This window comes from Nesoenas mayeri (assembly GCF_963082525.1).
Source record: "Nesoenas mayeri genome assembly, chromosome: 3".
NCBI classification, from domain to species: Eukaryota; Metazoa; Chordata; class Aves; order Columbiformes; family Columbidae; genus Nesoenas; species Nesoenas mayeri.
In genome coordinates this window covers 15,402,744-15,415,215 of record NC_137544.1, presented here as the reverse complement: position 1 = coordinate 15,415,215, position 12,472 = coordinate 15,402,744, and the positions used below count along the sequence as shown (strand labels likewise).

At 41.2% G+C, this 12,472-nt stretch overlaps 1 protein-coding gene across 4 annotated transcripts; it reads right to left on the bottom strand.

Moving 5' to 3' along the window:
- Positions 1-279: 279 nt before the first annotated feature.
- On the bottom strand, positions 280-11,679 carry E2F6 (E2F transcription factor 6). 4 transcript variants are annotated; one of them, XM_080341124.1, is made up of 7 exons: positions 11,354-11,679; positions 8,479-8,527; positions 6,783-6,999; positions 6,308-6,466; positions 5,154-5,268; positions 3,511-3,658; positions 280-2,754 (listed from the first exon to the last, which is right to left on the bottom strand). In XM_080341124.1, the coding sequence occupies exons 1-7, from the start codon at positions 11,417-11,419 to the stop codon at positions 2,705-2,707; spliced, it is 804 nt and encodes a 267-aa protein (XP_080197250.1). In that variant the 5' UTR covers positions 11,420-11,679; the 3' UTR covers positions 280-2,704. The 4 variants fall into 4 exon arrangements, with proteins under 4 accessions (XP_080197250.1, XP_080197247.1, XP_080197248.1 ...); XM_080341121.1 differs by having other exon boundaries at positions 280-3,658; XM_080341122.1 differs by having other exon boundaries at positions 280-3,658; positions 6,789-6,999.
- Between the last annotated feature and the right edge of the window lie 793 nt (positions 11,680-12,472).

Sequence of the window (12,472 nt, the reverse complement as noted above, 5' to 3'; positions counted from 1 at the left end):
TGGCAACTCACAGTGTTTGTTCCAGATACAGAGTCAGCAAACCCAGGCCATTTTATAATTACAGATCCTAGCTGTTGCTGATTAATGCATTTACATGCTCAGCCAAAGACAAAAACGTTATTAGAGCTTTTTAATTTATTACAGGCAGAGTCCTCAAACAGCCGAGGGAAGTGCTTACACATAGAAACATGCTGAAAACGGAGAGATAAGGACTCAACAAAAATACTTTAATCTTAATAAACTTTCAGAAAAAAAGCATTATACAAATTCCGAGTAAAATCCTATCACATGTAGTTTGAAAGCAAGCTTGTAAGTTCAGCATCACTCAAGAACTTTTCCTCAAGTCTCAGTCTAAACTTTTCAGGTGAGTAGTGTACTGGGCTTATACAGCACATTGTTTTCTAGTATGGCAAATGGATACTCTAAGTATCCAAGTAGTAACAACAAAGTGGTTTAATCTTCAAAAGTCTATTTGTTCCACTGAAGGTGCATTATTAAAAAGTATTTAAGGAAATAATTATAGTATAACTATTATATTCCAGCTTCTTCATTTCACATAGCTTGAAGTTTAAAAATGAATTGTACAGCTAGAAAACCTGCACAAAAGAGGGAAAAAACCAGAATCACTGGAGATCTGTGCAAAATGAAAAATCCCTGTCTCAGTTCAATAAACTATGTTCTGCTTTTGAACACAGACTTCCTTAACATTTATAACATGGTTATTTTGTAAAGTACACTTCCTTACTTTACAGTTCTAAACGCTCCATCACAGAATTCCACCCTAATGCCCAACATTCAGCATTAGTTGTTGGTGCTGGCAATTTTTACATGTTTTACAGCAAACGTTATCCCAAGTTGTTGAACCAATGTCGGGGGAATCAATACTTCTCCCAGGCACAGACCTCTCTCCCCACCATAACAGACCAGCAATGCAAAAATCAAATAGCAAGGATGCCATCTGGAAAGAAACCAGGGACTGAAGAACCTCTCTGTACAAAAAGATGGTTTCTTAATTTTTAACCCCCACCTCTAGCTCATCTGAGGAGCACCTTCCCTCTTTTGATTGTGATCCACATACAAAACGCGCTTTCACTTTGCTTTATTATTGTAACAACTAAGCTTGTAGTTTGATTTTTACAGGAATGCAGAAAAATAATATCCAACACTGCACTGGCAGCACATACACAAGTCAGGATTACTTTCTGACACAAACCTGCACTCACTGTATTTCCCAATTTGCATAGCATAATACTACGCATTTTACAGAACTAGCCAACGCTGTAGAGAACTGGATTGACTCACAGCCTGTACTTCGTAATATTTACGCTCTTCAGTGTCAACTGCCCTACCTTATTTGTATTTATTAGTAGAATATAGGACATTTAATTTCACAGCATATAAGGTAGCTGGAGAGTTGCTGGTTAAAATGTTCAATGGTTTATTATTTTTGTTGTTCCCACTTGTGAGTAGATGATGGTTGTTGACACTGTGTGATGGGAAAACAAGGACTTGGAGTTCTGATTTAAAAAACACACAAAACCATGCACTCACCTCTCCCCACAAAGAAGACTAATGTATGCTTTTCAGTACTGGGATGAAATGAACCTAAGTTTGGCATTTGTATGATGACATTTCATTCACTTTGAAAACCCGGTATCAAAAATCTGAAGCTTCATTGTACAGATACTAAAGATGGATGAATACAAATGTAGTTCTAAAGTATTTTAAGTATTTGTGCAAACTAAAGTCACAGGGAGATCATGGTACTAGGCTAAAGCTATGCTGTATCTGAACTCTAGAAACCGGACAGGACTGATTTAAATAGTTACTGATCATCATGTTTCTTCTGAAAATTGCTATGCTGCTGTGGCATCACAAGGATTAGACCTAACTGCTAGCTGCCAGCACCACATCAACAGCTTTACAATCTTCACATCAGTTTTAACGTTTCTAGTTACCCAGTGAATTTCAAAGACAACACATTTCGTTAGACTGACTAATTAGACTACTTATATGTTTAAAGTTTTATTTCTTTGCTGTACAAAAGCAGAAATGCAAACCATCTCCATAAATCTACATTGGTAACTACTTAGGCATGACACAGATATATACAAAAAGCCCAATTATTTAGCTTCAGTGTTGATACCATTGTTCATGCAGAGCTGGATGCAAACAATGCAAACAGCATCTACACAGCGTAAGGCATAACTCTCATGATATTTACATCTTGTTTCTTACAATGAAGGCTTCTGATACACCAGTTCTTTGTTGCATTTCTATTTGACAATCTCGCTTTGTAGTAGTGCAGCCTAAGAACTGAAAAGTGCATTTCTTTATTATATACATTCTCTTGTGGATTGTGGATCGTTCCAGAAACAGCTTTCAAATCTTCATTTTCAGAAGCAACTCATTGCCTATGTCTTCCACCAATTAAAATTATTTCATAAACTAAACATATATTTTTCCCAAAGCTCTGTAGATCGTATGCAATTATGAAAACAAAGCTCCTAAAAGCAACTCTAGGAACTGTTGTCTTCTGACTTCGGAAGATAAGCAATCCTATGAAAGCACTCTACCAACCCACTGCTCTTTTAATTTTACAATGCTTTGGAACATTCCAGGTTAGGAAGTCTGTAGATCCAAGCAGCTTTGGAAAAGCTCTATAACACATATTTACATTCTGTATTAGATTTTTGAGTTGTAATTAATCTGTCATCTCAGGTGGTTTGTTTTTTTCTTCTTCCGGAGATCTCACTTTGAAAGTAAAAAAACAAGTAAGATTACTGTCACCGTAGGAAATATAATTCTAAGTGTTTTTGCAAGCAAAGTAAAGTAAAAAAAAACCAAAAACCAAAAAACAAAACAAAAAACCCCTAAGCTTAAAAAGTCAACTCTTCAACTACAAAGCAGCAATGCTAAAAATACTTTATCCTTTGTGTTTTGAGCTACTCCCAATTCCCGCCACATTTATTTTTAAACCACAACATCCTGCAGCACTGGGGGTCTTGAGAGACTAAGTTTCAGCCAATCTTGCTTTAGGAAATCAAACTACTACATCCCCTCCTCCTCTGCCTGCCTTCCCTTAGCCAGGGCAGCAATGAGAAAGCACAGCAAACTCTCATCTGAAACAGCATCCTGACTCATCACAACTATTCCAGCTGAGCTGCTGGACTTTGCAGTGGAGGAGCTGAGAACTGACACACACTGTTCCACCTGCAGAGTGCAGCTCCACCAGGAAACCAGTAATGAGTGACAGGAGGAAAGGGTCAGGGAACCAGTGTGCCTCACCATGCATGCACATACTGCCTCTCCGACCTCCAGCTGCGGTGAGGTGACACAATAGCACAGGCTTCTCTTTCAGGTGTTTCCTATACTCCCACACATCTTGGCCCCAAAACTATGCCCAGAAAATTATACTTGTACCGAACAGTTTATCGAAATGGTATGACAGTCTTAAAAAAAAAAAAAAAGAAAAGTTACTAGGGGAAAAATGTAAATGGAAGACACTACCTTCATCAGGAGGAACTGATGGCTCAGTTTTACAAGTGACAGTATCCATATCTTCAAAAGTTTTGGCACCTGGCTTCTGTTGTTCCACCTCGCATAGATACACGTCAATGGGTCCCTTTGTGCTCTTCACATGTACTTTTATGCAATCCTATAAAAGAACAACTTGCACATAAACCAAAGAACAAATCTTACACAGCTATTTTTGCACATTTTTGAAGTCAGCAGATTAAAACCAGAACAAATATATCATTCCTGTTTAAAATTGTTACTACTTCTACATAAACTATTACTATTATAGGCATTTGTAGGTCAATTATTAAGCACCATTAAGCTAACAAGGTTTCATTTTTTATGAATATGTACCTAAGGAACCTTTGCTTAGCCTTTTCACTTACATTTGATATATGACCAAGATTTACTATACATTTAGGAAGAGTAACAAAATTAAAAATTTGACACATCAATGCCACGGATCAGAAAACAAATCAGAGCACACGGAGCTTTAATAATATGGCAAAGCAACTACACCTTATCAATCTTACTCCTTTCCTGTAGGAAGCATCACATTACAAGGCACAGAGCAAATAAAATTTAATGGGCAACAGATAGAAGACTCTGTTCTCTAAAGTACAGCTTTTAAAACGCTGCCTTCTTTTGCTTCAGGAAGCTTCTGAAACCTTTTCCATCTTCACAGGATGAGAACCAGCTCCTGTTACCAGTAGAACCACTCGAAATCTATGCAGTGGATCAAAGTCTTCTGGTTTTATTGATTTGTATCTCCTTTTCCTACAATACCACCTGCCTCCCTTTCTGTGCACACAGCAAGGCAAATTTGATGATTACAGAGTTAAGAACATTATAAAAAAAAATACACATGCAAAAGGAAAACAGAATTAAAGCTCCATTTGTTATGTTAAGCTTACTTCCAGTATTTCCCCTCTTTCACAGCACTACTTTAAACAGTGGGTTACCCGTATACAGGACCAGATGTAGGTGCAAAGCTGCGACTCTTCTGTATGACCCGAGTGGCAGTGTGCATGTTGTACCATGAGGTGAGGACAGGGGACAGGCCCCTATCTTCCTGAAAAAATCCTTCTTGACATGATCTTTTAAGTGCTAAAACGTTTTCTTTTGTCAACCATACTGTGTTTCATATTTTAATATTATAGTGACAATGGCTATCTACTCATTAAGCAGTAAGACACCATTTACACTTTGTTAAGTTGATTACCAATTAATGCTTATTGCTTTGTTTGGTTAGATTTGTAGTTTTTGTAGAGTTTAGAATACAAACAGTAACAGCTCTTGAGAAATCCCATCATCCTGGTAATCATCAAGCAAACTGACAGTGGAAATGAGTAACATTTATTACAGCTGTTTCATTCTCTCTAATACAACCAAATAACAGCAGCTCAGACACGTTTACTGTTTAATAGCTTAGGTAAACCAAAAAAAAAAAAAGCTGAAAATAAGTTTCTCAGACTATTACCCCTACAGCACTGTTTAGTGGAGCACAAGAACAATGAAGTACCAATATTTGCTATATATGACAAAGAAAATAGAAGTCAATTACTGATTGCTGCTGCAAAAAACCCACATTTGAGAACATCTGTTGCCTTAAGACAGAAATGTATAAAACTTACTTCTTTAGGAATTGGTATTTCCAATTTAGTTTCTTCTGGAGCTTTGATTGCAATGACAATCTGTTCTTGAAATGCTTGAATGCTACAGATATCTTGATATGTCACATAAGCTAGTGTACACATTGGTCAAGGATTCTGTAAACTGTTTTGCTAATGGACAGAAGCAAAGAGTATAAGATATGCCGAAGCAGAATACCAACTTCAGAACAGTGGTAGATAGCTCAGCTGAGGTTACTTTAATACTAGCTTTGTGAAATTAAATATGAGCTAACAAGTGAAAAATCTTTTTTCTTTATTTCTAAGAAGGAATAAACCTTTTAAAAAATTTGAGATATTAAATATTAAAATACAGATATATTTGACAAGTTCTCACAGATGCTTTCATAAGTCTACAAAGCTGAAGGAATGCTTACCTTTGAGAAACTATCATTTGTTTTGTAATAACCATGCATGTAAACAGCTTCCTGGAAAAGTATGGAATTATTTTCTTAATCAGGACAGGTAAGGCGTAATGAAAAGTTTTCCTGATGTCATACAGAAAATTGACACATTTCCTTTGAGCACAGACCTTAACATTCTGCCAGACAAGGGAGATATGCATTGTTTTATTTTATTCCAGACCCAAAAATCCAATGTTTATGTCATATTAAAAGAAATTTCTTTACTGTTATCAAAACCCATCAAAATATGGGACTGCACTGGAACTTTGCCTTAGAGACAGAACAGTATTAGGACACAACCAATGCACATCTTCCTGGTGACAGGCCACTGGGATTCATTTTTGGGTCCTCTTTCTCATCCTACTAAGCAACTCAATCTCACTGGTAGGTCCAGATCTGCCCCTGAGTCACCTTTATAATGGAGAGAACAAGGTAACAGGGCACTGACTACTGCCCCAATTCCATTCTTCTGCAGTGAAAAGGTCTAACAAGTAGCACTCCCCTAAGAACAGGCTGGATTGCACATGACACTGCAAAGCAGGACACATGACTAGTGTACACCAATCTAAAATAACCAGCAAGTTCCTATTACAAAACTCATTATGAAGTCTTACTACATACCTGTGGCATGTACAGCTTACACATACTACTAGATATCTAAGTACTTGCAACCAAAAATCACATGTTGAAGTAACGCAAGAGTTAAAAGGATATTTTTCATTTTCTTTGTCATCTGTTAGTTCAAATAATTGATGAGCACAATCCTTGATTAATTCATCCAGAGCTTCTTCCATGGCTGATAAGTCAGAAAGTTCATCTTTAAGGTTTTGCTGCTCTGGTGCTTTTCCCACAACTTGGTCAATATTAGAACCTCTAGAAGAATACGAAAGTTGTCTAGTATGTTTACAGAAATACGAGCCTGTTTATTGAACACAAAGTGTACTAACAGAAACCAACCAGGAACTCCAGTATCCTTTACTCTGCTGAAATATGCTTCATTGTGCTTTTACACTTGATAGTCATTAATACACTAAGTAATTCCCACAGCCTAAAGACACAGTAGGATTTAAAAATCTTTTTGGCTATTCACAGTAATTCAATATACTTAAAAATACTCTGAGTTTTAAACATTACTCAGTATTGTTGGGTTTTACTGTTTCAGAAATTAGAAGTTTCAAAGCCAACTCACACCCACTGGATAAGATTCTTAGATATTTTCTGAATTAAGTGGATTCCATCCAAGACATTGGTGATGTCATATACTCTTCGTTTTCGTACTCCAAGAGTTGTTGCTACTTCATTTAAATCAAGGACACCGTCTGGAGCTGTTTTGACAAGATCCATGAATTTTCGGGTCAAATAAACCAAGGACGCATCAAATCGAGGCTTTTTGACTTTCACAGTTCCTGTGAAGTTTTGACAGAATATTAGTGAACAACTACAAGAATGTGAAGCGTTCCTTAAAAAAACAATAACAATCAAGTATCAGTGAAGATAAAAGTATAAAAACAGTCATTATTAACACTGACATTGTAATGCCATCATATAAAGTCTATTAACTACATAAACCTTAATTTGTTTGCAATGATTGTATCTAAACAGCAAGCATGCATCTTCATGATTTCAACGTTCATGACTTCTTACTGCTAGTATGGATATTAATAGGTAACTGTATGTACTATAGGAGCTCAGACTACTGAATGAACACCAATGAAGCCTTCAGTTAATGACAGTGTCAGGGCGTTGCCAGAGAACTGCAGCTCAATCATCTGCTCTGTGACACTTAAAATAATTTTTCACAATCTTTTGGGTCAGATTAACCCATAGGTCTCATTAATTACTCTCAGTCATGGTTCAGGAGTTAGCATGGTTTCAGGGACTGTTTCAGGCTGGATGCGACCAACCTGTTTTGGAGCCCAAGAATGTTATATATGGACCAACTCCAGTTGTACTACTTGGCCTCAAGGCAAAAGACTTGGTGATGCCATTATTTAATTTACTAATGCAACAAAGATCAACAGATACCAGAACATCCTGTACAATGTGTATCCCTTACCAGCATATTCACAGAAACAGCAGAAAGTTATTGATGAACAGCTTAACTTCAGATTGTTATTCATGTATGCATAAAACAAAGTATGTATTTTTAAAGCACAAAAAAGACATGGCACATATGCACTCATCTGATGCTAGAGCCAACGAAAGACCATCAAATCCACCTTTTAGTTCTATTTTCTTCTGCAAAGCAAACCAGCTGTTTCATATTTGACCCGTGTCACTGAGTAATATTCCAGTCTAATGCTTCAAGAGAACACGTGTGTTCGTGCACACTGTTACCTACGTAGGGAAACTTCCCTAGAAACACTCTACTTCAAACTTCAGTATTTTTCCCAGGATGAATGATACACTTTTACTCATAGTATATCACACCCATTTCATGGCTGCAAGATTGCGCACTCTTTCACGTGAAGTGACAGGTCTAACAACTCAGTTTTGGACTGTGTTACTGTGAGATGTGTGAGACTGTTCAGTTGGTGAGAAGAAAAAAAAAAAAACATAACAAAAACAATGCAAATTCATTCAAGTTTGTACTTACATCTGTTAATACCATTTGAAAACCAACTTTTGCTAGCACAATGTTCCAGTTTCCTCTCAGATTTCCCATAAGTTATTTTCTTTATAAAAGTGGGAAGGTGTATTGCAGCAGATTTAAAGAGGAAAAACTATGAAGAATGCATTGCTTCATATCTGTTATTTCATTTAGTGTGCAGCATTCCTCCTATATTAGACACATAACAATTTCTTATTTGCTTACAGCGTATACTCAGCATTTAAAAAAAAAAAAAAGCATGAATAGTCTTTATACATGGAACACAGCAACTTACTTCTCACAATCCGTACTTCTTGATCCACGTTCAGGTTGATCATTGGTGGCTGGGGCGGGGGGAAAAAAAAATATATCTATATATCTATATATATACACACATATAACTGGCATAAAATGCTATCTACATAGCAAGCTTATTCAGAATAAATCCCCAGATCAACTCTAGATGCTACAGCCATCAGCATGCTGACAACTCAACAGATATTATGGTGGAGTGTCTCTGTAAACAAGGGACACATACTCAATAATTCCTGTCAGAATTTTCAGCCTTTAAATCTCAGCCCATCTCCCTCTGTCTTGGAAAGAGGGAAACACCACTGACCTCCCTAATGCTCATGCAATGGTCAGAACACCAACAGATACCTGTATAAACTCTACAAGTATAAGCTTCAGCTATTCCATGTAACAGCTCACATACAGAAAATACAATGCTATTTTAGAGCATTATAATTATTTTGTGGAAGACTTCCAGACTGGCAGCAGAGTCTGCTCTGGTCAAGACACTGACACAATGAGCCTAAATAGGTACTTAATTTCACCCCCCACTCCAATTTAACTAAAGGAGTATGTTCAAATTCAGACTCATTCCAGTTGAGAATGTCTCTGGTCCAACCTCCAACTCCAAACAGGAACAGCCAGAGAAAGCTTACTCAAGGCTTCACTCAACTGGATCCTGAATATTTTAAGACATGGAAGCTACACCTCTCTGGGCATCCCATTCCACTGTTTGCCCATCCTCACAGCAGAAAAGTTTCACTTCATATCAAGATGCAATACCTCTTGCTTTTGCTTCAATTCACAGCTACTTCCTTTCAGCCCCCCTTCATACATGGCTGTGGCACTAGCTTTTTGTTAACTTCAAGTACTGAAGGGCTGCTGTGGCTTCACAAGCTCTCTCAGCATTTTATTAACAGCCTTCCTGTACTGGAGGGCTTAAAACGGGACACAACATTCCAGGAGCAGCCTAATATGTGCCAAGTGGAGAAGAATCACTTATGTTGATTCACTGGCTGTGTTTCTGCTAACACAGCCTCATATGCCTCCATGCCAGGGCACAGTGTTGGTGCACATTTAGCCCACCACCCCCCAGGACCCCCAGGTGCTGTCAGCAGGGTGGTCCCCCGCCTGTACTGCTGCAGGGCACAGGCCCAGGTGCCGGGCTTCACACCTGGATTTTCAGCTTCCTTGGCTGAAGTTTGAGTTGTCTGATGACCTATTCTTCCAGCCTTCCCCAGCCAGAAATATCATAAGGGTAGACCCCACACCCTCCTATCAACAGGACAGGTCCCGGGATAGACCCCTGAGGAACTCCAACTTGTAATCCACTTTCAGGTAACGTATGAACCACTCCTCTCAGAGACTAATGATCCAGCCAGCTTTTTTTACTCATCTAGTAGTTTATGATCTGTAACATCCCAATTCCATGAGGAAGATGCTGCAGAAGACCATTCCAAAAGTCCAGCTAAAGCTAATGTAGATGACATCTCAGGCTCTGGATCTACAGATCTAGTAATTTCATCACCAAAGGTAATTGTTTGCAAGTATAGTCACGTTGGCTATTCCCAATTGCCATTTCCTTCACGTTCCTAGAAATAGTTCCCAATAAAAGTTGCCTTTTGATTTTACAAGGGATTGAAATGAGGCTGACTAAGCTGTAGCTGATCCCTACAGCCTCTCAAAGATGATAAGAGCAACCTCACAATGATGCCAGACAGCTCTCTCAGGATGTAGCCCAGGTGGGTCCTACCGATTTGTAAGGGTTGAGATTCCTCAAGAAATTCCTAACTTGAGACTTTTCCATTGCTGGTTGTTCCTCTCCTTGAGTCCTATCTCCTAGACACGAAGCCCAGGGAACATCACTTCTGAAGACCCATGCAAAAAGGCTGAGTACTTCAGCCTTATCTGTGTCTGCACTTCCAAAATCACCTGCCCCACATAGCAGCAAGTTCACACTCCCCTCCCCCGCCTCTAATGAAGCAACAAAAGCTCTTGTCACCCTTGTCATTCCTTGCTAGTTTCAACAGTAGAACTTTGGTCTTCCTAGCATCATACCTACATGTCCAGACAATATTTCTTAACCTTCTCCTTTATAGTCTGTTTTTGCTTCCGGTTTCTGCATATGTTCTTTTTGCCCTCCCCAGAGTGCAGGTACAGCTGTGCCCACACCTCAACCCATTTACTTGTTGTCATGAGCATCAGGATGGAAAATGTCCCTGTCCTTGCAGATCTCCACCTCTTCAGCTCCTCCAACTTTCAAAGTGGCCCCTGGCTGACTCATCTAAACGCATATATAAGAAGTTGTGCCCAAAACTCTTTGTCTCCAATAATAACAAATTTCCAATTACTAGTGTAAAACTCACATAAACTTGGCTTTAAGACCAAGTAACACTTAGCCCAAGTCAATAAAAACAAGCAATTTTAAGAAGTTTTACAGAACTAAAAGTAGGGATGCTTTTTGTTAGATACCTCTTAACATTACTAAAAGTAGCTGTGGAAGCCGCATATAAGATTACCTGAACATCACAGATGTTCAGAGAATAACAGAATACACAGTTGTAGTCTGCTCTTCCCAAACACATAGCTACAGCCTATTTAACTCGATTAAGAGTCTATAGATACTGCAGCTAAGAAAATCACCCCTTTGCACTACGAATAACACCACTGCACTTTCCTTTCCCAGGCAGCCTGCCGAAGTGCGATGAAGGAGGGAAGCATCACAACGCCCCATCGTGCACCGCTCTGGCCGGGCCTGCCGCATCTTTCCACCTCAGGGAGGTACCTTCGGGAAATCTCCTCAGGCGCTCTGGGAGCGAAGCGCTGCGGGCCCGTCCCCCGGCCACGGGCAGCGCCTCCCTCCCCCACCCGCTGTGTACCTCACTCACACGCAGCGTGTCCGGCCGCAGCGGCCTCAGATGCTCCCACTTGCCAGGGCTGGCCATGTCCGCCCGGGCCCTCCTCCTTCCTCCGGCCGGCCGCGGCCTAGCGCGGCGGGAGGCCTCTCCCGCCTTGAGGCGAGGCGGCGGAGGGCGGCCGCTCAGGCGCCTTCACGACGAGCCCGCGAGTCCATGTGGGAAGAAGGCGCCGCCATCCCCACCCCCGGGAGGAGGGGGCGGCCGGGGCCCTCCCGCTCTCCCCACGCTCCGTTATGGCCGCCGCCCCCCCACCAGAGGACTGTTGGGCGGGAGAGCGGCAGCCCCGCCCCGCGCGCACGCGCGAGCCCGCTCCCCCGCCCTCCCGCCAAAGCCGCGGCGCGAGCGAAGGCGGCGACGACGAATCTTCACCCGCGGGCGGCGGCGCGGCTGCCGCCCTTCTCTTCCCTTCCCTTACCCAGCAGCCCCTGCGCCGTCCCGCCCGCTCCGGCTTTCCCGCCAGCACCGGCTTTCCCGCTCGCTCGTCTGTCTGTCAATCAATCAGTCAGTCAGTCAATCAGTCAGTCAATCAATCAGTCAGTGGCCGCTTTGGCCGGGCAGCGCCGCGGACCCCCGTGTCCCCTGAGCGCGGCGGGCAGGTGTGTCTTCAGGGGAGCCTTCTCCCCTGGACGCCGGGAGGACGGAGACTTCTCCCGGTATTCCCCATATTGGCGCTTCTTGCGTTCTCATCACCCGCCAGGGTGCCGGAGGAAACCATCTGCTGTCCCCTCTGTCCCCTGGTCTCGCCGGCGAGTGCAGGTCCCGTAAACGCTGCAGTGGCTTTGAAAAGGAGTTCTCACCCCTCGGGCTCCTGCAAGGAGGGGAGGTTTTCATCCCTCGCCCTAAAGCATGAGCGCCCTGCCCAAGAACCATCACATAGACAGGCGTGAGAGGAATTACTATTGCTTTCTTGCCAAATAATCTACTTCTATCACAACTTGCTAATATAAATAGACCAAAGCTGCATATGTTGATCACCAGGGAGACAAGGACCACATGTCCATGTCAAGAATAAGTTAATGATGCGAGGCTTGTGGGTAAAGGGCCAGACAAGAGCCAGCAAATGTGGCTTGTCTGAACTAT